The sequence below is a fragment of the Rattus norvegicus genome, chromosome 5, assembly GCF_036323735.1.
Source record: "Rattus norvegicus strain BN/NHsdMcwi chromosome 5, GRCr8, whole genome shotgun sequence".
NCBI lineage: Eukaryota > Metazoa > Chordata > Mammalia > Rodentia > Muridae > Rattus > Rattus norvegicus.
The window spans coordinates 64,533,095-64,558,014 of NC_086023.1; the positions used below are offsets into that span (position 1 = coordinate 64,533,095).

The following is a 24,920-nucleotide window of genomic DNA, read 5'->3' on the forward strand; positions in this document are numbered from 1 at the left end:
AGTCCCTGTGACCTGGCTTTCTCATCTATAAGACGGAAATGATCCTCCCAGCTTCCTCCCTTCCTAGGGACGTTCTTGGATAAATCTATAAAACACACCCTGCAAATAGAACTGTCACCTCTTAAGTTTTCAGAAAGACTACTTGAGCCCCTACTTTGGGGGTTGGAGGGAGCAATTAATTAGTCAAATGACAGGGTTCAGAGCAGCCACTGACCCCTTCCCCAGGCTTCAGAGGGGCAGAGGCAGACACTGGTGTTCTTGGTGAGCCCTGTGGGCCCACCTTCTCTCCTCAAACCAGGAACACCGTCCTCTCTGTTGGCCTAGGCTTCTGGGACCTGCCCTGAACTGAGCCTACCTCCTTCTCTAATACACCAACACAATCTGGTGTCTCTAATCCCCAAAGTCTCCTGTCAGGAGCCTCCCTCCCTCCTCTGTAGCCAGGATATTCCTAACAGGTAACTGACAGTTGCTTAGGGTCCCGCTGACGGTCATCAGGCTCCTCCTGTCCCTTAGACACTGTGCTGTCATGACTGGTAATCTCTCTCAAGCCATCCTCCAGCAGTATCTGCACAGCCTCTGCCAGGCTCCTGCCTCAACTCTCTGACCTAGAAAACTGACTGTCCTGGCTGCAGAGCCACAGAACCAGTCTGCCAGCCACTCTTCCTTGCTGCTCTAACCTGTCCTGGTACCCAGGCAGACACCCTATGCTAAACAACTTCCGAAACGCGTCTCTCGGGGTGTGCTCAGGAGAGCAGGAACTGGGTTGCAATGAGCCTGACTTCCCGAGCCTATTTGAGAGCAGGACAAGTTTCCACTCTGCTCTCGATGAAGAAAAACCCTAAGTATCAGGCCTCAGGGACCATGGCCAGATGACAGTGCCCGTCCTTGGTCCTGAGGTGACTTCAAGCTCCCTGAGGTACAGGAGCTCTGCTCACCCATAAGCCCTAGGACTCAGAACAGTGGCAGCACACAGCAGTATTTAAAACTCCCAGTTGCTAAACTGAAGCCCTGTGGTTAAGGACAAGCAAGTCTTTACCAAATGGAGAAAGTTGTTCAGTATGTTTTTGTTTGTTTTATATTCTTTCATTTATTCTCCATACAGACTTGCATTCCAACCCTCAATCGCTCGTTTAAATCAGTGACTGTTTACCGAATCCAGATGAGAAATAAAGACAGGTTCAGACCAGCCCCAGCCTCTTCCTCAGAGGGGCTTTCAGTGCAGGGAGAGAAAGTCAGGGAGAAGAGATTAATCAAACCTTCTACACAATCTGCCAGATACAGAGACTAAATTGGCCAGGAGGTACCAAGGGATTCTGCTCTCTTCCTGTCTAGGAAGCTGAAGCCACCCCTGACCCTCAGACTTGGTAGACCTGGCAAGGTAGGTCCCACAGCGCCTGAGCGACACCCAGCACTTTGTAGAACAGCCCTGGGTCTCTTAGGTTAAGTTAGCACACACGTTCATTCAGCCAAGGAGGCAAACACCTACTTCAAGTCATACAATGTATTTGTACTGAGGCCCCTGCAGGGAACACAGATAAAATGTAAGTAAAAAGTCAGAAAATGCTCGATAATGCCAAGTGCGAGACAAAACCAAACAGAGAAAAAGATGGGTGAAATATCAGACAAGAAGCCCCACCGAGATCATAGCTTCCCCCAGCTCCACTCTCTCAGCCCACACCCTTTCTTTCAAGGGCCCATATCACCTACCCCTGGGTCCTTCCAAGACCACATTATCTCTCCAGTGTCATTTTTGGCCTGTTTCATACTAAAGACAGTCATGTGCTTGCAGGCATAGATACTTGCTGCCCACAGAAAGATAGGATCTTGCTATGTAACCCAGGCTGGCCTCAAAGTTGTGATTCTTCTGTCTTGACCTCCGGAAGCTGGGGTTACAAGCATACACATCTGGTTCTGCTGCGGCCTTGCTGCATCTGTCCTGAAAACCCCGGATGTCCTCAGAGTGAGGGGTTCCAGGGGAGAGGCAGGTATGGGAGGGAACAAACAACTCTGGAGGGCCCCATCACCATGGCAACCTAGCTTCCCACCTCCCTACCCACCCTGACTGTAGCTGGGTGGGTAAGTAGTACAAGCTGGGTGTGTAAGCTCCATTCTTTCTCAAGACCAGGGAAGTCATCGCTGACTAATACAGAATCTATTTACCCTTGATTATCTCCTTCCTATCCAGTAGGTAAGTTATTCCAGCAAACGACAGACCAACCTGGGGACTCTGTACTGTCCCTGATAGAGCTCTCTTGCCTGCCAGATGGGGGGAGGTCAGGACAGGCTTCAAAACATTTCAACACAAGGCCCAGGGGCTCTGGGTTGCAAGCCTCTGCTCTGATGCTTGTTCCAGTGTGACCTTGGCCAGCGCCTGCCCATCTGGGTCTCAGGCAGAAAGAATGCTAAGCCCAAAGGGCTGTTCTTCATCCTGTCACTATTGAGGGAACACTGTGACCACCAGGGCAGGCTAAAGCATGAACCACCTCCTGGAGCTGGAGACAGAGGGATATGAGGGACATGAGAGGCAAGTGTAAGGACATGTTGGGAGCCTGGGGGAGGGAGGAGGCCTATCCTCTGTACAGAAAGGGCTCTGTGCTCTCCAGAAACCAGACATGCTGCCCAGGATGTCAACGAACACAGAGACAGGAGTCTCAGGCAAGACCAAAGGCCCTTCTCTCAGAAATATTTCCTGGACTCTAGACTAGAAGTAGAGAACAGAACAGCAAGGCCAGAGAGTGCTGTCTGCCACCCACTAAGAGACTCGGGTTTTACGCAGGGAAGGTCAGGAGATTCAGGACTCCTCAGGGCACTCCCTAGAGATGACTCCAGAAACAGTACCCTAAAAATTTAGTCAAATCAGATCTGTTACTTTGTTTGGATCCTTCTTATACCTGGTCATAAAAAGCAGAATCTAGCTTTACAGATGAGGAGATCAAGACTGGGAGGGGAAGCAACCTATCCCGGGCTGCACAGCAAATCAGGGATAGAGCCAAGACCTGAAGCCCCATCACTTCCTCTTCCTTTTCCCTCACAGAGAGCACTGCTTTCAATACACTTGCTACTGTTTTGGGAAAGTATACTGCCACCAGAAGAGGCCACACAAGAGGAGACAACACATGGGGCATCCCTTCAGACCTCCGGACAGCACAACAGCCAGGTAGAGTTTCAAAGGGAGGAAGAGGAAGGTAATGGAGTCAGTCACATCAGGGCGGCCGGGCTGTGTGGAAGGACCTCTCTTAATCTCTCTTATTATGCTATAAAGCCGATTTAGTAACAACAGGCTAAGGAGCTTCTAATGTGTAATTGCTTACATATTAAAAAGTACGGGAAAATGCTTTCAATTAAACCCTGAGTGAGTCATCTCGACACTGAGTGCTTCTGTAAAGAACTCTGAAGGCAAAGGTTAGAAACGTCAGAAACCATGTGCTCTTCACATGGGTTTGGAGACCTAGCCTGCCTTCAGTGACTCAGTGCCAGCAGCGGCAGCATCACCAGCTGCCAAATGTGACACACATACCCTCCTCTACCATGGCCACTGTCTCTCTCTTGCCCATTTGCATCCCCCACCCCCACCCCGAGATCTGTTGCATGATGTGATGTCTGCAGCTTTTCTTGACTCCTAGGGTACTTCCCTAACGAGAAACCCTGAGAGGGGGCCCAGGCCACAGTGATCTTCCCTTACTCCCTCAGTCCCCCTGGGAAGAGCTATGAGCTGAAGTTTTGAGTTAGGTGCAGTCTGCAAACACTCGAGGACTTCAGGGCGGGATCCTGGCTCTGCTGCTTCCTTCACTGGCCCAAGCTTGAGTATTCTCTACAAATGGAGAGTGCTCGTACCCTCCAGGCTCCCCCAAAGACGAGTGAGTGCAGGAAGTCCTCTGAAAAGCTGGTGGACAACTGTCACCCATCCAAGTCTTTTCTCCCACCAACAGGCGCCGCCCATCAGGCTCCCCATACCTGATTTAAGCTGAGCCACAGCCTTTTGCACTCTCATTTTTAAAAATACTTTATTCTCATTATTTTTATTAGGTAAGTAGGTATGTATAGGATTGGGGGGGCAGGGTAGTGCATGTGAGTACATGTGTCCACAGAGACCAGAAGAGGGTATCAGGTTCCCTGGAGCTGCAGTTACAGACAGTGGCGCCAAGGGCTTGCAGCCTGGGACAGAGACTTGAGGAAAGGAAGAGACTGAGCTGCAGCTGGCCTGGTGGCACCTTCCTGTCCTCCTCACTACTCAGGAGACTGAAACCTACCTGAGCTGCAGGGTGAGTTTAAAGCCAGCCTGGGCAACTTAACCAGACCACCATAAAATAAAATATAGAAGGAGAGCCTGGGATACAGCTGCTCACATAGACGGATGTCTAAACTGGTATGAGGTCCTAGGTTCAGTGCCATAGTAATTGGGCTCTGAAGCTCTCTGACCATTGGCCCAATAGGAGATCTGGTCTAAGGACATCAAATGTGTATGGGGGGCAGGAAGGAAACCCAGAAATATTTTAGTCTTTTTTTTTTGAGACGGAGGCCCAGACAGGCAGCAGAGCAGTGAAGGAGCCAATATGAGATCTGAAAGATGAGCCAAGGAGATTTGTCCTTGATGGTTCCCTTCTTTGAGCCAGTCCTAGAGAGCATATGAGAGAGAGATTGGGGGGAGGGGAGCAGATAGAGAGACAACAGAGAGACACGTACACACAGAGAGAGAAAGAGAGCGGGAGAGTGAGATCGAGACAGAAAGAGAGCGAGAAAGGGCAAGAGAGCGAGAGAGCGAGAGCGAGAGCGAGAGCGAGAGAGAGAGAGAGAGAGAGAGAGAGAGAGAGCGCATACTAGGCAGTCACAATGAAGCCTGGCACGCTAAGGCTTCAGTTGAGGGTTAACATGAACCTCAGGTCATCTGAGCCAATCACACATCTGAAATGTAACAACCCTGAACATTGTCTCCCCATGTACCACAGGGCATGGGTGGTTGGGGACTCATCAGATATCTTCCCATTTAATCACTGGGTTAAAAAATAAGTCTCAAAAGGGATTAACTTAGTCTCAATTTCCCAATTCAAAGGAAGGGTTGGACTGGTCTCTGGCTCTCCAGTTGAGTCTTCTGTTTTGAGGAACCGGGTGGGAGGGTGAAGCAGGCTAGGGTTCCCTGCACTGAGCGGCATCCTTTGACTCAATGTAAGGTTTTTAAGGAGGTGGTTCTGGAATTGGCTTGGGGAGGGTGGTAAACAAGACTCAGACGTCTAGAAGGCACTAGAACACAGAGCCCGTGGAGTTGAGCACTTATCTTGGGTCCAGGCACGGTTCTCACAGGTGAGGTAAGTATGGTGTCTGAGAGAGTCAGAGGATGCCAAAAGCGCTCACTTCTCCACAGGGCTGGGACCAGTTGCTCACAAAAGCTCCCCATCACCTGGAGTTATGACTGCAGAGGGGTGAACACCATCGATGGTGCCTGAGTTGGCAGCCAGCCCGGGGGAGAAAGTGCTAGATGGTCCTGACACAGGAAGCTGCCCTCACACCCAAGCAGCTGACTTGCCTGGGGCTTCAGTTCTCTACTGGTAACAAACAGTTGACTCCCACATCAACTACTGCAAATGAGGACTGGAGAATTGGCAACCTCCACTGTGACTGTTTCTGTCACTGACACAGGGAAAACCAGAGGCACAGAACTTGGGCACAGCAGCCTTGAACACTGTAACTGCCTGATTTAAGGTTCTTGCTACATAGGGAAACTAAATCCCAGAGACTGCATGGGTGGTGTGTGTCCATTCCAGATGTGCTTGGCTCCAGCCTGGGCCCCTTGCAGGCCACAGACACTGCCCTGGTACTTGGTGCTGTACACACAGCACAGAAATTCCAACAGTACCCGGTAGGGATCACTCTCAAGGCTTACTTTGACAGTCTGGGAATGCAGCCAGGTTGGATCGTTTGCCTAGTCCAAGAGCTGACTCCCAGTACCACAGAAACTGAATATGGTGACTCAAGTTAGAGCCAGGAGGATTAGAAGTTCAAGACCATCCTTATCTACACACTTCCTGTGCTATCCTGTTCCATGGCTATCTTTAGCATTAACAAGTTTTGGGTCTGCTCATGGATTTGAATCCCTTCTTGGAGTGCTTACACTGACAGCTCACCCTGGGCCACGTCCACACTATCAGTCGCCATGGTGTCGGTACACACAAAGACGTCAAGAGTCACAAGAAGCCTTGGCAAGATCCTCACAACCAGAAATTGCCCTTTAGCTGCCCGTATTCTAAAAAAGGAAATGATGTGAGGTAACATGAGGAAGAGGAGGGGGCAGCGAACACTGGGCTCTTTGCAAAGATACCACAGAATCGTTTTCTGTGAAAAATGGTTTCTTCTACTGGTTAACAAGTAGCATGAACTGGTCTGTTCCCACTTCTGTGCCAACTGGTAGATGGCTCCAAATAAGGCTTTATGCCTCCGTCTCTGCATTCAGGAGTGTCCGAACAAACCCTCCTCTAGCCCTTGGCATCTCTGGTTATCTATAGCTGTGTTCTAATCTAAAAGCGCCTCCCCCAACCCGATGTTGGTGATAGACAAACCAATAAAATGTGCGGAAGGGGCAAGCAAAGTGACTCCCCGGGTAAAGGCTGTTGCCACAGAGCCTACTGACCTGAGTTCAAAACTTGAGACTCACAGGGTAAAAGAATCGATTCCTTCCAATCTGCCCTCTATCCGCCACATGTGCATGTAGCATATAAGTTTTGCATGCAGGTTACACACACACACACCCTACTCAACCATGGGGGAGATAGGGGAGGGGACAGCTCAGTAACCCGCAGCTATCACTGTGAACAAGCACACTTCTACAGAGAAGGTGGCAACATGTCCAGCAGACCCTTCTCGTTGAGCTGTAAGTCCAGGGTATTGTGGCTTGAATGTGCTTTGTACCCCCAGAACTGGTATGGTGCTCACTAGGTGCTCCACACAGCAGTGTCGGGGGTGGGATTTAATGGGAGGAGTACCTACCTATAGTAGAATCACAAAAACACGCCTCTTTCTGATACACACTTGTTATAAATCGCCCACTCCCAGGTATTCTGTCACAGTAACAGAGAACGAACCGAAACTCTGTGCCTGTGCCCTGCTCACCTGTCATGATCCTTTGGGCTTCGTAGGGCTCCATGTAGCCAGCGCTCTCACCCTTTCCTGCTTTGCTCTTGAGGTCGTTCTTGGCATCAAAGGGATCAGAGTAGTCATCTGCTATGGTCACCTGCAGGGGAGGGAGAGAGTGTGAGGCCATCTCTGGCTTTGTTTCACCACTGTGCACAGCCAGACATGACTCCAGCCAATAGAAACTGCTCCTGGGCTAGCAAGGCATGGGAACCGTGAGCCCACCCCGGGGGGAAGTCAGTGCAGAGGTGAGGTGGGAACAGTTACTGAGTTTAGGTGGATGGAGCAATGGGGAGAAGAAAGTTGGGAGATCACAGAAAGCGTAGAAACGCTGGCAGGCCCTTGGCTGCTGGCTGAGACCCAAGACCTCAGACAAGAATAGTTGCGTTCAGCACCCTGTTTTTCTCCAAATCTGGAACATAATCATGTTGTGGGTCATCACACAACAATTTGGTGAGATCAACACACTATAAAAGATGAGTGCGGCCCTAGACAGGCCTGATGAAACACCAGACTGGGCAATGTACAGATGCCAGGGTCGAAGCAGGACAGGTCAGGAGTCTGAGGGGGTCCAGGGTGGACATCGGTGCCCCCAACATCCTCACTCACAAGGCCTATTCTGGTGCTCTCGCTTGGCAGTCAGCCAGAGCCCTGCCAGCCCACTGACTAACAACAGAGGAAGAGTGAGTCACCGGGCAGGTCTCAGGCTTTGTGAGGAGTGTGCATATCTGGAATTCTACCGCTCCACAGGAGAAGCACCACATTTCCTGGTAAAAAAGATGACAATTTCTAATTGAAAGATTTAGAACACAGCACCTCCTCTCTCATTTCTGACTGCCTACTCCTCACAGAGAAGAAAAGAACATAAGCCCTCTCAACCCAAACCTTTATTACAAATCTGCCTCACCCCAAACTCCCACCACCCTCCCTGCTCACCCTTCGGGTCAGGTGTCTAACAATGAGCAAATAAACCCTCAATCTCCCAGCTGCTGCCCCGGGGAGGGCGGAGGTTAGCATCCCCTTTGCTGGATTGTTATTTAAATTGTAGGTTTAATTAGAAACCACAGGAGCCGCTCTTCTCTCCCCGTTCCTGGAATGTAAGGCATTTGCAAGGCCTGTAAACTCAGGAAGAAATGGAGAAGACCCCAGTCTCTCTCTGCCCGGTGAATGGCAGCCGATGGCAGCAGCCTTGGCATGGTCGCACGAGAGACCACCGGCTACCTGGATGTAGTGCCTGAAAAGGGACAGCAGGCATTCCCTGGTCACTTAACTGCAGCACACGGATCAGGGAAGACCCAGGCCTAGAGCACCCAGCAATCAAGCAGACGAGGTTGGGTTAGGCTCCGGTCCCAGGGGCTCCTGCACATGGTGACGTGGTAATCAGTGCCTTTCAGTGAGCTCAAATGACACCAGGCCAGGAGAGGAGGGGCTGGGGAGAGCTGGGCTTGCTTTGTCTTTCATTTGATATTTGCACTCTACCATCTGCAGACTACATTAAGAGTCGTGTATGGGAAGCACCGTGGGTCAGAACAGTTCAGATGTGGGTCCTGGCGGGCAGGGCTGTGAGTTCCAGGGACCAGGTGTCCCCTCGGAGATCGTGAAATACATAGCTAGCTGCTTCAGGTGACTTGCTAACAAGCTGCTCCTGCCCCACAGTCCCCCACCGTCTTAGCAATGTGAAAATCTCCTAGTCTTCAGTGAAAAGGGGAAGAAGAATTATTTGGGGTTTCTACTGGAGACCTTAGGTAAGGTGGCGCCTAGCCTAACTGTAGTCTACAAGGTAATTCAGCAATCAGCATTCCAGTTCCCTCTCAGAAGTGCTCTGCAATTTGCAAACACAGAGGCTTTCGGGATATAAACGAAATCTTTGTTCACCTTCCGATGGGAGCACTGGGAGGCCTGTGATAAAGCAGGCGTTGTCTATATTTTCTAATTAAAATGAGATCTGAGCAGGGGCCGTCGGCCCCACGGCTGCCTCCGCTGTTCGCTTCCTTTTTCAATAAGAACTTACAAACCCTAAAACCAGGAAAACCTCTGGTCTCGGATGACGCACGGTTCCAGTTATTCCTGCTGACAGCTGAAAATCCTTCCGTTTAAAAAAAAAAAGTTTAGATTCTGTTAGTTTAAGAAGCAAATCGGAAGGTTCCTAAAATGTATATTTAGTCAATTTGCTTTTGAACTTCAAAGTGAGGCTGGTGTGGGGGGAGGGAAACGGAGGTTCACGAAACCTGAAACTCGGCAAACACTGCACTGAACGGTCCAACCTTACGCAAATCACGTCGTAGTTGGAGGTAAAATTTTAACCAGGTGTTGGGGGGGGGGGGCAGGGAGGCACAGAGCCCCCTTGTGAACAGCCATAGGCCCCTGGCCCCAGAGACTGAGTGGTGGGACAGCTTACCATAACTGTCCTGGTTACCTGGGGTTCGTGGGCAGGAGTTGTGCCTGAAGGCTGCCATGCATTCAAATAAAATGAGTAGTTTCCCACAGCCGTGGGCCTGCCGGGGTTGCTTGCTTGAGGATGCTCCAGTTAGCAGAAAAGTCCTGTACGTCTAAATGAACTGTTCAACCATGGGGACCAGCCAAGACTTCTGTGCTGGCTGCCTGATAGCACAGCGGCCTTACGAGGAAGCAAGGCCCCCCCCCCCGGTCCTCTGCAATAAGGGGTCCAATATAACAAAAGGGTATGGATCCAGACCACCTCTTCCTTGGCTCTCCCCTATGACTAAAGGATTTTCACTGGCTCATAAATCAGCCACGGAGCAGGCCTGAGGCAGGGCCAGGTCAAGTCACCAAGCATCCAGCAGGGGGGCCCTGGGACCAGCCCACAGAGCCTGACTCCCACTCTAGGATTTGGAATCCACCATTCCCCAACACTCTTCTTCATCTTGGTTCTATGGGCTGCCTGCAGTTGGGAGGTGGCCCTACAGGCAACTCTATAGTACACAAGCTGTGGGTAGAGCTCGGTCACTCTCAGCAGCCAGAGGCGTGCAGTGGTTACCATGGTGATTAGCTGTGAGATAGGAAGCAGCCTTCCTGTCCATCCATCCCAAGGGAAGTGGGTGTGGCTACAAGGCTACCCTTCCATTGGTCTGGATGAGTGTTTTAGTTGCCTTTGTAAAATAGCAGCCCTAGTACAAAGAACTGGGACCTCTTGTGGGAAGTGCAGTGACTTTCACCAGAATCAATGGAATCCTCAAGTGTACACAGTCTGACCCAGCAATTTTACATCTCAGTATTTACTCCTGAATGTGTGCATGGAAGCATGGGCAAAAATGCTCACTGAAGTACGCCATAATGGGAAACCCCATACCACTTCTATACTCGCCGACAGGGGAACCACTGAGCATGCCATCCCACCCTGGGGTGTTAACCTGGAAGTCAATTCACGGAGCTAACAGCCTTCTCCATGAGCTGCCCGCTCTAAAAGGGAAGGTCATGAAGGGATGCTAAAAAAAACAGCATGCCTGCTTATGAGAAACAAAACAGGATCCTGAGGTGATCAGCTGGAGAAAAGGTCTGCACAGAGCTAGTCCCTAGACTGATGGGAGTGGAGAGTCAGAGCTGCAGACAAGGAGGACCCATTACTTCCTGTGTGCCCTGCAAGCCCAAGAAGCGCCACAAACTCGTCTACCACGGGCTATTTTTGGAACAGCAGACAGACTGCTTCCCAAACCTGTCTAAGAAAGAAGCGGCCTGGAATGACTGTTAAGACAACAGACTCCTTGCCTCAACTGTGTATTTAACAAGCAGCCCAGGTGATTCTTATCGGGGATCAAAAGCGAGAGCCGGCCCCCTCCGTCCCTAGTCTGAAGGCAAACCTCCAGTCACTCTTCTGGAATTTCACTTTTTCCAGGAGATTTCTCAGCCCTGCTCACGAGGTCAAGCAACTACAGTGGCTCCTGCTGCCCTGAGGGTCAGCAGGCGTGAGAGCTGACCTAACGTGCCTTCGGCCTATCGTCTGAGACTCTGCTCTAGATGCAGAAGACATCCTCTGCAACCCTGAGGGCAACATGGACTGTGCGGGAGGAGAGGATTCACAGGTACATCCCCTTCCCTGTCCCCTCCCCACTTGCAGGAATCACAAGGCTCACCGACCAGGTGCTTTCAGGCCTACCAAGCTCTCAACACACAGATGTGCACCCCTAGGTCCAACCTGACAACAGAGAGAGAAGGGCAGGGCAGCTGCCACCTTCTAAGAAGGGGACACAGGCACCTCCCACCTATCAGCCACTGTGAGGTACCTGCTGCTTCTGGGAACTGGTGGCACAGAGGTTCCAGTTCAGCTGTGGGCTTGAAGGGCGGGGGTTGGGGGTGGGGAGTCCTCTATGCTGCTTTCCCATCCGTCCCTAGGAAGTGAGGGGACGGTACCCCATGAGGCTCCATGAGGCCCCAGACTTGGCATGCCATTTGGTTTCTTTACTCCAGGTGAAGGCCCCGAGTGTCTGCCTGCAAGGTCCAGCTGGATCATTTATTAACTCACCTCCAACACCAACCTTAGCTTCACTAACAGTTTGAGGCCATGGATCTCTAGATGCTGGGGAACCCCCCACCCACCCCGAGTTTACACATTCGAATAGTATACCATAGGTACAGGTGAAGCCCGGATTCATTCCACCCCAGACTTCTCCCATCAGAACCACTTTAACCAATGGTGAAAACAGACAGGTTTTTTGCTGTAATGAGGTAGCAGGTGAACAGCCACCAGGAGCTGGCCTTCATGGTAATTCACCTGTCTGAAGAGGCACAGTATTGTGTGACAGGGCCTGTCATTCACTGACAGATGGCGGGGGTGGGGAGGCAGCAGCACAAGCATTTTGGCCTTGGGCTCTTTAATCTTGCTTGCTAGCTTTAAGGTCAGGGGCCATGACCCCTTCTGTCACTGGGGGCCCAGAAGGGCTCCGCTGAAGGTGGACACAAACCTGTTAGAGTATTACGTTCTTACTGCAGTGAAAGGGCTCTGTGACAGTCCCCTGAGGAGGCCTAGACCCGCTTAGGGACCCACTCGGACACAGGACCTGGCATCCACTGGATGGAGGCTCCGTTGCCATACCAACAAAGGAACAGGGGTGTGGAAAGTACAGAGAGGACTGTGGGGAAGCAGCAGTGGGGAAGCAGCAGTGGGAAGGCGTTCTGTGTCCACCGAGAAGCTGTGCAGCAATGAAGGAGCAAGCTCTGCTACCGGTGCCGTCCAGACGGAGGCTCTGGGACTTCTGCTCTGGGTGGAAGGCTGGCTAACTGGAGGCCACAGGCCACAGCTCCTGGTGTGTTTCTTGACTTGGACATGCAGCTCTTGGGCAACTCCCAAGACACAAGCAGCCCAGCTTTTTTTTTTTGGGGGGGGGGGGCGTTCTGCAACTTTATTTGACAATCAGCAGTTAGTTCTCATGCACATGGACCGTCTGTAGATTTCGGAATGTGGTAACAGGCACATAAGTTACCAATGTGTAGAGCCTGTTTGGTGAATCCTCATCCTCGTTACGCTTCCTGGACAGACGTACTTGGATGCGCCCTTGGCCCGCATGGCTTTCTTGAGCCTGGTGTAAACGCACACACCTGGAGTCCTCATCTTCTTCATGGCCAATTTCTGAATTTCTTTGAGTGCCAGAGGAGCACACTTCTTGACGCCCACTCCATGGATGAGCTTGTGAAAGTTGATGGTGAATTCTCGGGTCACCACCTTGTTGATGGCAGAACGACCCTTCTTCTCTCCGCCACCCTTCTTTGCGGGAGCCATTCTGCTGGGCCCACGTTGGAAAGGCCAAACAGCTCAGCTTTAGGGGCTGATCAAACGGGTGGGCTGTCCTTGGAGCCCCCAACCAGGGCTCCGGGGCTGAAAAGCACCTGCTTGGGACATTGAGAGGGGAAGGCATTGCTCCCAGGACACGGTTGGGCAGTGACAGTTCAGACACGCAGCACTCTGGAACAGGCTCTGCTAACCAGCTCTGGGCAACCTGCTTTATTTCTCTGTGCTCTGAGTTCCCCTGGGATCTGGGGCAGAGTGCTTGTAAGGAGCAAATAAGATGATTCTGGGATGTGTCAGTATTTATGAAGAACAGGCTGAGTGCTTGTTTCAAAGCAGGAGGCACCCTTCTGTGTGCTCAGCACCCATGAATGCTGGGGTGCAAAAAACCTCAAATGTGACCTCGGCCTAAGAGAAGCCGAAACCTAAAGGTGAAAACTGACTCAGGAACCCCCTCACCCTGCCTCGCTCCAAGCCCCAGTAATTACACACAGGAAATAACCACAATTACACAGGACAGCAGCTCTCATAGATCTCAGTCCCCCAAAGGGAAAGCCTTAAGGAATAACCCTTTCTTCCCCACTCTGCACATCCCTACGACTGGAGCAAACATGCAGAGGTTCAGGCCCAGCCTTGCCTGTGCAGCGTGCACCCCACGCCAGCCAGTGTGCAAGGCTCAGTGGTGCCCACAGATCCAGTTGTGACACCTACATAGATATACAAGTGAGTGTCCTTATTGGCCTCTCTCTGTCCTCTGGGGTTTTGACCAGCATAGACCAACCCCCCAGTACAGGCACGCAAATAAATCATTTCTGACACAGTAAGGAAATTAATTTGGGAAAGATTAATTAGCTGCATCCATGCAATCAGCCTCAGCTTCTGGAAATGAGAGGGTGAAAGAGCACTTGGACTTAGAATGGGCTCCCTTTTTCTCCCTCTCAAGATTTGGCTCAGTCTTGAGCACTCCAAGTCTGAGCCCCCAACCCCACCCCTTCCTCACATAAGGGTACCTGCTAAATGTTTGGCCCCGAAACTCCAGCAAAAGGAGTTCAGGACCTGGTGATTCTGATCTGCAGGACACCGTCACTATTGAAGTGATCTACCATCTACATTGAGCTGAGTTCTGCCTCCCCTGTGCCCTGTGTGTGACCTTTGAGCTGGCGTCCCACCAAGCTGTCCCTTTACTGACTGTCCATACCTGTTCCACATCAGGAGGCCAGGGCAACAAATGCAACACCCCCACCACACACGCTTTCTAGTCCCGCCTCTGGGATAGCCACAGCTGCTTGCCTAAATACTTGCAGGTTCCAGCTTGTCAGGAGAGACATTCCAAACCAGCCTCTGCTGGCTCCTGTCGGGCCCACTCACAGCCCTCTTTTTCTCTCTCACACACCCACCGCACTCTTTCTGCTTAGCACCCTCCACCCAGGCTGTTAATCTGGGTAGGAAGCTGGGCTATAGCCTGGCCCAACCCTGTTTACCCAGAAACTTGCTGTCAAATGCTAGGGACAGGCCTGTCAGCATCTCTCTAGAAGTGAGAGGTTCTACTTGAACTCAGAAATAACCCAGTCCTAGAGCTTCCCATCTGCTGTCTGCCAGGATCTCTGTCAGGACAGAGTCAGCCAACACCAGCAGTGTTCCGCACTACAGAGAGGGCCGGAGGAGGTGGCCGTGTGTAAGATTTGCACAAGGGAAACCGTACAGTGTTTACATATGCCACTACCTGAAGAAAGAAGGCGGTCATCCAGTTTGGAAACCCGGAATCCACTGAGCACAGGAGGCCCAGGGAGGGGATGAACTAAGTCAATGCCAGAGACAGGAGCCAAACACCTTTCCTAACTTCTGAGTCCACACCGCTCCATTTCTGCAATTCCAATAGATCAAAATAGTGCTTTAAAAAAAACCATCAATAAATATTTCACAGAACTCTCACCATAACCACCTTTTAGAAGCCCACTGCCACACATCCACCTCCACGCCTCCACTTTAGCTTCTCCCACAAATAGCTCTCTGTGGGAAGGGACGCCAGGCTGGGCTGGGTCTGTGTTCTGTCTGACTACTGCTCCCTTGTTCTCCCTAGCAGCCTCCATCATGCTGGGCCAACCTATCAACCAGACAATCCTTCCTCCCGGGCTCTTTGCAGGGGTGAGGTGGGGGTTGTGGAGGTGTTGGATAGGGTAGCAAGCACAGGGCCATACCCTGGTCCACAAAACCAAAGTGAGTGATGTCACAGAGCTGAAGCTGGGAAGGGAGGGATGGAGGCGCTGGGAACCCTCTGTCACGTTTTGTAATTAGACAATTGGCAGAACTAACAGCTTTGCCAAGGTCACCTGAACACCAGAGCAGGCCTTCTCTGTACTGACCAGGAGCAATGAGAGAAGTTTCCAGGCAGCCAGAGGGAGACAAAAGCAGAACCCCTAACCCTGAAGGACAAGAGGCATGGCTAAAGTCGGCTGTTAGTGTGGGTATCTATAAACCGTCTGGACTTCTAAAATGCAGTTGACACTTCCGGTTTTCTGAGCATTTCCCCGGTCTTGATAGGCATGGTCCATCCACCACCACTCCCTTCACAAGGAAACACCAGGACTGCAGTGTGGCGCGGCTTTCTTGTGGCTCCGAGAGCAGTCCTAGGAAGCCCTCTGGGACAAGGAGGCTGTGGGCCTAGTGCAGCTCCTGGGCGCACGGTGCATTTCAATAAGCAGCAGCAGCAAACTACCGAGTGAAGGGTCATTTCTCTCCGAATGGGGTCCATTAGGATGATTCATGCACAGTTCCTCTCCGAGCCCAGAGGCAGACCAGGGCATCGTTAGGCACGAGCAGCAATAAAGAGCTGCCCTCCCCCAACAGACACTTTCTTTTTATGGACGACACACAGCATCAGCCACAACTACGCCACCGAGAGACTCCCAGTTATGTTCAGCTTAATGCTGGGTGCTTGGTGATGGCTGATTCACTCTATAATAGTGCTGTCTTCTCGTCATGCCCAGCAGCCAACCCCGGACAAACTTCTTCATGTACAGCTGTAGTTAACAAATTGTCCTTACACCCAAAATGCTGTGTCCCACACGCCCTTGGTACATTGCACAGGCCCGGGCTGCCTGCCGTTCGAGCCTCCCTCTGCTCACAGGTTCTGGCCCACAACCTCTAATAGGCTTGTCTTTTCCTACTTCCCCTAGGATAGAGGTTCTGAAGAGTGCCCCTTATTTAACCTTGTCACAGCTCGGTGGACAGCAGGGTTCCAGCACGGTATTCTGGGCTAGAGCCAGGGGAATGACAGAGATGGCCAGTGGTGCCGGTCTGAGCCCTAAGTGCCACTGATTACAGGCTGCTGTCAGCTGTGGGCTCTGGGCAAGCAGCAACCCTTCTCTCAGCCTGAGCTTCTAACTCTCTGGGAAGCCACCTTCCTCCTGTGTATGAAGGAGACAGGGTAAAGGAACCAGAGATCAACACCGTGCTCAGCGCACTGCACTGGCAGAGCAAGGGCCCTCCCTGGAGGATACATAAAGGATGCCACCATCTTCCTTTCAGCCCACAGTCCGCAGGCCGGTGTGAACTTCCCCAGACACAGATCTTCATCTGGGACTGCCATTCAAGTGGCTTACTTGGGAGAGGACACCTCTGAGAAGACAGAGCGTGAGAAGGGAAGGTAGAGAAACTGGGCTGCAGGGTCAGCTGTGTGGATGTGTTCTAAGAAAGCAACAAGAAGAACCCTCAATCGGAGGAGAAGGAAATCACCAGAGGGGAGGCAGGAAGGGCCCCCTGGAGAGAGACTGACTGGACCCAAGGTCAGTTGATCCCGGCTGACCCAGAAGAACACCAAACATACCATGCTGGGCCCTGGAGTCATTAGCTGGGCTCTTGCTTCTCCTACAATAAATACCTCCTGCCCCTTCACCCTCAAAATAAGTGCCTGGACAAAAATCACATGGGACCTGGTGGGCCCCTTCAGTCCCTGCAGAGACCTGCACAGCCTGCACAATGCATGACAGTCGTCCCCAGGGAGGTAGGGACAGAGGGGCAGGCACTGCTGGCTACATGAACATGGAGAGAGCCCGTCATCGCCTCCCCGGGGGCCTCACCTCTACAGCTTCCCTGCTTTGGCTTCTTTCTCACTTCAAGCATGAAGAGGTCTACAGGGAGCAGAGAAAGTGCTCTCTTGGGGATCTGGGGCGTCTAAAAGGCCTGGCACAACGAACTTCTTTTCTTGGGTTAAGTACTATGGGATTTTATTTATCAGGGATTTTGACGTTTATGGTCCCCAGGGCCAACTACGTGACACGTGGCTTGTGCAGTCACATAGGCCAGGGCTTGATTTAATGTCTTGCTGTCACCGATTTGAAAGTTCTTTTCCTCTAGTGTAAAGGATTGAACCCAGGGCTACACCTCTCAGCTACATTCCCAGCTCCCGGGAAATTTAATGAAGTGATTTACATTACTCTGGGAGAGGGCGGCCCTGCAAACGAAGTCGCTGATTCTGATTTGGCTTCCACACCCAGAAGTTCACACCCTTGAGGCTTGTCCTGGAACTTGACTGTGTAGACCAGGCTGGCCTCAAACTCAGAAATCTGCCTCTGCCTCCCAAGTGCTGGGATTAAATGTGTGTGCTGCCACCACTGAGAGGTTCAAATTCCCAAGGACCACCTCACCCCCACAGCATTTGCTAAATTGCATACTCAGTGCCTCGGTTTCCCCAGCAGGGGGGCAGGTGTCATTAAAAAATGAACAAAACCAAAACACAAATCAAAGTAAACCTCTCGAACCTCTCATTTCTGTGGCTCCACTAACACCGCCAAGCCTTGGGGAAGCATTGTAACAAATCCACCTGTGTGGATTCCACAGTGACAGTATCTGTGTGATTGCCTAAGGTCCTCTTCTGTGCCAGCCCTCTCCTCGGGGCCCGTCCCCCAGGGCTTCTCCTAGACTACCTGTGGCCCATCTCTAGAAACACCATCCCAATGTTCAGAGAGGAGTTCCCCATTCAGGCCTGAACAGCCTGTATTTATTAATGCACATCGTAAAATCTCCTTCCAAAGAGGTCACAGTTCACCAGCCACGGGGAACGTCTCATCCTTAAAGAGGGGCAAAGGCGTGCTGAACTGAATACCAGACTTATCAATTTAAGAAAACAATGCAGTCTTTGAAAGTGGTCTTGCTAGGTGAACTGAGCTGGGGAAGGGATGGCCTCTTGTTGATAAGTCAACTATCCTAATATGTCCCTAACCCAACACCTACTTCCTCTCTGCTGAGACCAGGCCTGACTCACAGGGTTCGAGTCCTGGAAAACATAAAACACTAGTGCGAGGACACGGGAACCTCAGAGCAGACCTTTGAGGCACAAACAGGATGGGAAGCGGCCATGGGGGAGCACCTAACACGGGCCGGGCTGTTGGCTCTGGGCTTCCGATATCATCTCAGTTTACCAACCTGACCTCAGAGCGGATGCGTCATCCCCAGTACTGGCTCTCCCATGCCACCTACTTCTTCCCAGCAACAGGAAATCTCCAAAGGAAGGTTTGACAGGAAGAGGAGGAAGCTTTGCCAATTTGGCTCACATGTGCCAACCCTAGGCAAGGGCCGCCCTGACACTCCCTAGTCAGCCAGTACTGGAAGTCTCTCTTCCTCAGACAACAGCCCTTGTGACTTACTTCACACACCTGCCACCTGCCGGGGCCACACCTGGGGAAGCAGGGCTTCCTCCTGTGGCCTGTGCTAACAGGCTGCTGGCTTCTAGCTCTCACCTCCCTCCATCTCTACCCTAGGGGCCCCATAGCTCCACCCAAAGCAGCACAGGGACAAAGTCCTCATCCTTCAAGGGATGGATACTATCACTGTTATGACACCACTCACAGCACTCACAGCCACTCACAGGAGAGGCCTCCTCTCCTGATCCCACACCTTTCATAGAAAAGTCCCCTGAACAGAGGAGGGGAAGAAAGCTAGAAGGAAACAGGGAACGGCCTCCCTCCCTGTGTGCGGAGTACGGAGGATAAAGTCCTGAGTGGATGTGTGTGTTTCAGACACACAGCCACACCCAATGCCTCAGGCCTATGGAGATGGCCAAGCCTTCCCCGTACAGGCCAGGTGAAGCAGAATGGCGAAGCTCTCCTCTGGTTCAAGCACTAATATCAGCAGTGTGGACAACAAAAATTAATAACCCCAGCTTCTTCCTCCTAGGACTGCTCCCCTACAAGAACCAACGCCCTCCCCTAGTGCTGTACAAAATGAAAGCACAGAGGTCCCTGGTTGTTGTGGGGTTGGTGCTACTCATCCAGGGCCAGGATGCCCAGCAGATCTGTCTTTCTACTCATGCGTCTACTTACTTCATTCCTGGCTGCCAAGTCCCAGGCAGGAGACATGGTGAACTGCTCTGCAACAGATGTCATCCACTCCCTACACATTCACTTAGGGCATCCTCCACCCCAGCCTGCTGAGAAGGTGTTCCTAGGAAGTGGCCGGTACCCACTGAACACACTAGCTTTTGGTATTTCGGCAACACCTAAACTCCATGGAAGCTCTATGCTCTTCCTGAGAGGGAAGATGTTACGTTTTCTAGTTAGAACTACCAAGAAAAGGGGTCAACAGTAAGGCAGAGTCAACTCACTTTTTTTTGGAGCCAAGAGTTGAACCCCAGCTGGGTTAAAAAGCCAAGGAATCGTGTATTTGTGGTGGGGGACTGTTAGATTTGAAAGGTGCCAGCCCCCCAGCCAAGGGGGGGAAATGGGCCTGTGAGAGCCAAGCAATGACTCAAAGCAGCATTCTCCAAAGAGGTGAATGAGCCCCGACATCCTGATGAATAGCCTGCTAGACCATTTACTGGGTATGGTGCAGGTGACCTGGAAGAGCCACGGGTCTTCTTGTAGACATGTCAGCCATTTTGGAGGGGTTTGGCCAACAGAGTGTGGCTCAGTGACAAATCTCTCTGCACCACTTTTGTCAGCCACCTCCAGCTCGAAATGCCTAATCGCAGCTGTGCCTCTTGGCCTATGGACTGGCTTGGATGGGCTTGCTTGCTAAGTAAAGCAGGAAGGGCCTTTTCCCCCTCTGAAGAATCACCTGTAAAGTCCAGACAACCCCTCCTGCACTTAGGGAGCAGGGGTTCCGGTTTAAAGAGAAAACTGGCTTCCCATTCACCATCTCCATTCAGGACAGCAAGATGCTAACAGGCAGAACAAGTTCTGCTGCTGCTGCTGCTGCTGCTGAATGAGCTCCAGTAATAACAGGGCTCACCCTTCGCCATTAAATATTAACCTTGTTCCCAATGATGTCATAAAGGCAAGGCCCAGGAAGCTCTCTCATGGCCACACTCCCCATCTGCTATGGGAGGGAGTCAAGTACTCACCCCTTCCCTGGTAGCAGGCCAGGAGGACCCAGGGCCCTTTGGTGGACACCCGGTGCCCTGGCTACCTGGGACCTTCATTAAAGTGACACTGCACCCACATGGTCTAACAGATGTGCCCAAAGCTGACCTAATCTCAGGCCGTGCTCACTTGGGGACTTTTCACCCACAGGGTAGTATCCCCATCAATTCTGTTCACAGAACTGGGGAGGGGGATCCCTGGAAGGAGCACTCTCTGCTCTGGACCCAACTCTTTTGGGAGCCATCACAATGATATGGTGTCTGGATTCTGTCTCATGGGCATCGGTGCGGGAGGAGCCATGGAATGTGTTCTGAGAGGACTTGATGTGTGGGGGTTGCCGGAGGAGCAGCTAATCCCCGACAGCAAAATGTTCTGTGGGGTCAGAGAGGGTAGCGTGAGCATCAGTAAGCAGAAGTTATGAGAAACATTCTGACTCAATTTCAGGATGGCCTGGCAGCTGTTCCACACAGAGCAGGATGCTTTGGGAGGCAGTGGGCTCTCTGCCAGAGGACTCCAAGCAGACAGTGGTCAGGACTGGCCCACAGCAACACCTAAACTGCTATCTCCCGACAAGGGAAGCTCTATGCTCTTCCTGAGACCTCCACAGCACTGCAGAGCATGGTACTGGGGACAAGAGAGCTGTCCAGGTTAAGGAGAGATGAAAGGCAGGGGTCTAGGCCCGATGTCTCTAGGGAGGCTTCAGGGAGAGTCCCAGCAGCATCAGAAAGGTTGGGTGATGTGGGAGATCCATAATCCCCCTCAAATCTGGAATTTTGCTATGTCCATGGTACACAGAGAAACCAGCCAGCTCAGTGTCTCCTCCAGGAGGGACAGACCTAGGAAGTAAGCAAACCTGTTCTCTGAAGAAAAGTAAAGCTTTGGGCTTCCTGTGGGGCATTAAAGGTGTGAGGTTCCCACATATTCTGCTAACCTACTCAAGTTCTTAGTCAGGACTGGACCACATTTGACCTACTCCTCCTGGTCCAGTCCAACATTGGATTAGCACAACACGGCTATCCCCTGAAGCTTTCCACCAGATCTTCTGACTTAACTGCTACCAGGAAGGACCCGGGGCCCATGTTTTCTAAAAGCTCTCTGGGAGCTTTGGCACAAAGACTTGAGATTGAGAATCCCCAGTAGTAACAGATGTGAGCCAACACCTCACTATTAATCCCATGATTTCACAAACCCAGGGGAAGTGATTTGCTCAAGGTCCCACGGTTGAGTCAAGAGGCAGGGAATCTGAGCTTGCAGAATGGCAGCCCAAACCTTCACCTTGTACAGGGCAGAGCTTGAAACAACAGCCTTCCTGGCTTTGGGGTCCCTTCACCCCAGGAAGCGGAGGACCACAGAAAACACCAGCTATGTTTACTCCACCCCACCCCAATACAGGAGACTCCCCTGTCCCGGACTAAACCTTGATGACCTAGAAATACCATGGGAACAGAATTCTCCCAAACATCCCTCTTTCTTTCCAGAAGCAGCATTTAACCAAAGTTTGTAACTGTTTATTAGCATCTGGGAGGAACAAAAGGAGGCTGTAAAAACTGGGTCTCTTCAGTCCTAATGAGCACACAGCCACAGGAAGCTTTTCTCCAATGACACCACCAGAGACCTGCCAAAACGTGCTGCCTGCCCAGAGCTCTGCCCACACAGGACTCAGCACAAGGAACCTCCAGGGCCTTGGAAAGGTTGCAAGAGCTTGGCCGGGCGGTCTCTCAGAGCGATGACCTAAATGTCTGCAGAGCAAGGAGTTCCAGCAGACAGGAAAACCCTGGTGTCCTACTCTTGAGGGGACTCTACCGTGGCCAGAGAGCCTGATTCTACTCATTCTGGCTGGCAGAAGAGGGTAAAGAGCCGTGTGAACCCACAGCTCAGGGATAGGAACTGCTCACTGTCCCGGCCAGGCCAAACTCTACCCTGCAAACAAATCCCGAATCCTCAACGACATCTGCCAATGGGCTTGAACAAGAGGCCAAGAGCCTGCTGAACAGAAGAAGCCAGCTCCTAGGACTCTTGTCAGGCTGCATCATGTACCCACTGCTAAGGGACTAGTGCCACTTGTAGTGTACTCTCCTGGGGTCTTGGAACAGTATCCCCCTCTTGCTACTATGTCGGACTTACTTGGACTGCTCCTATTACTACACGTTCATTATCTACTAGGAACCCCAGAAAAACACCAGCCATGTTCATTCCACCCCACCCCAATACAGGAGTCTGTCCAGCACGATCCAGGAACAAACGCTTCTCGTGGGTGTATCACTGAGCACTTAAGTCATTTCTATACCTAGGTCCTCACGGCAGAACCCTGAAGATGTGCTAAGTTGAAAACCTTGTGTGCTGCCTTGAGAAGATCCCTTAACCTCTCAGGGCTTCAGTTTCTTCACCCACCAAGCCAGGATGAGAAGAGTGCCCAGCTCCAGTGCTGAGTAACAGCAAGGGCTTGACTGGGGTTGCCACCATTCCAGACTCTGAGACCCATTAATACGGTTTTCTGAGGACCCTCCAGCACACATAGAAGTGAGCCCATAGTTCCATTTGCTACTCCACATGGCCTCCCTAGCGCAGGGCTCATGCTGGGCTCCAGACACGAAGCAGAATGAGACAGAACTGTGGGCCCACAGGAGTTCACAGGCTAACCAGGGCACAGACAAGGATCCACAAGTGGGAGTGACCAAAGTGATCTTCCATGCTGTCATATGACTTTTTTTTTTTTTTTTTTTAAAGTCTGGCTCTACTGTCACTAACTCCCAACAAGCTGTATGTCTTTTTAAAGAAGCAAATAAACGACTTTTAGAAATCCCTGTACAGCTCCCAGAATCCTCTTCTTTCTCTACGGCCTGAGCCAGGCTGTTTGCCTTGTGTTGCCCAACTCCAGTGTCAGAGATGCAGGCCTTGCCCTAGGTGTTCTACTTGCCAGAGGCTAATGGCCACATGACAGGGTGTGCACACGGGCACAATACTTGAGGGGGCCACTAGGCTTGAATGCCAACAAGGCAGACCTTGTTATACCAAAAAACAATGGTCCAGCAAGATCCAGGAACAACTGCTTCTCATGGGTATACACCACTGAGCACTTAAGTCATTTCTATATCTAAGTGTCATGTGCTCGTTCTCAAACACCCACCGAGTCACTAATAAGAGTCCTTGAAGTGACTATTCCAGGCAGAGTTTCATTCATCTGAATGGTTTCTGTCTGTGTCTAATGCAGGGCCTGACATAGAGAATATGGAAAACTGAATTCTGTAAGGAAGGAAATGGACTCAGAATCGCACCCAGGGTCACAAAGAAAAGCAGCAGGCACGCCTGACTCTTAGACTCCTTCTTGCCTCAGGCTGCTGCCTGTCATTTGAGACAGGGGCCACTGTCCCCATTGTTACCCACTCAGCAATTCACTAGCCAGCCCCTGCCAACCTGTGGCCAGCCTGGGCATGGGAAGACCAGAGACCAAGACTACCCACCAGGGAGGTGGCTGGAAAGTGACAAGGAGGGTGGGAAAGAACAGATAGGACTTAGAGGGGGGTGTCTGCTAAAGACAGAACAAAGGCAGGGATGGGACGGGCAGGATGGGAGGCTGAGGAAGTGGGGATGGACGCTTCTGAGCTGACCTGGCAACTGTGGAGAGCCCAGAGCCTATCAGACGTGGGCGGCAGGGCAGTCGGCGCCCGGGACATCACAGCTAGGGAAAGGGTCCATCCCAGGCTTCTTTCCTTTCCTGAAAACAGTGGGCATGCTGCCGGGGTGGCAAGGAGCATTCTTAAGTCCTCTGTCAGATACTGCTGCCTGGCCTTCCAGTCTCCAACACTTTCCCTGCCATGGACTGAAATCTTTAACAATCACAGCCCTTTCCTGATTCACCACTGCAGCTCCTTCTGAAGAAAGCAGATAAACTGGGCTTTTATAAACCACTGCTTTGGGAAACTCTAAGGGCAGGAACAGGGTGGGCACGGCTGTCTCCAGCTGGCTTCTCCTGCTGAAGGAGCAAGGAATGAAAAAACAAAAGAAAGGGGTGGGTGTGAGGGTTGTGGCTCCTGGTGGCACACCTTTACATGGGAATGGATCCCATGATTCCTGGGTTTTACTATCCTCTCCTTCTACCTGCTCACCCTGATCACCAACTACAGGACAGAAGCCAATTACAGAATAGAGAACTTGCCCCTGCAGCTTCCCCCTGCCATCCTATTTTCTGAAGGACCCTCCTAACCATACAACCAGCTTAATAACGGAGCAAATGGGTGACCCAGATGCAGCTCAGATTTAAGCAATGCTTCCTCCTGGAGGCTCAGCTCCCTCCCATGTCCACCAAGTGTCATTCCTGGCACTGCTGTCCTTGATTTCCTGGGGGAGTGGTTGCACACCACCCCAAGGACAACAAGGCCTCTCCAGGAAAAGTCAGCACCGAAAGGTGGAGAGGAAGTTTCCTCTGGGCAGTCCGATGGGAGTCTGGCAGCCCAGGCTCTGGGCTCCACAAATCCCTAGACCAGAGCTTTATCAGACATAGGATCACAGCTTGGGACATTTCAGAGCTGAGGAGTTCACAGAGGCTTAATTCTCACAGCTCGGCTATTCTCAAAGGACAAGCCTTGTTATACTTCTCAGAAATGCACAGGCTACCCCGTTGCAGGGTGTGGCAGACCCTGGCTGCAAGGAAAAGCCACTTACTCAGAGCCCCGACCCCCCCACCCCCAACTGGCTCTGGG

General features: G+C 51.7%; 1 protein-coding gene across 1 annotated transcript in view; it reads right to left on the reverse strand.

Annotated features, from left to right (window-relative positions):
* The window catches only part of Shb (SH2 domain containing adaptor protein B), a 107,379-nt gene that overhangs the window by 59,401 nt on the left and 23,058 nt on the right, over nt 1-24,920 (reverse strand). The window contains exon 2 of the mRNA NM_001427398.1: nt 7,102-7,222. Coding sequence (NP_001414327.1) covers nt 7,102-7,222 — 121 coding nt within the window. The remainder of the gene's footprint in view (nt 1-7,101; nt 7,223-24,920) is intronic.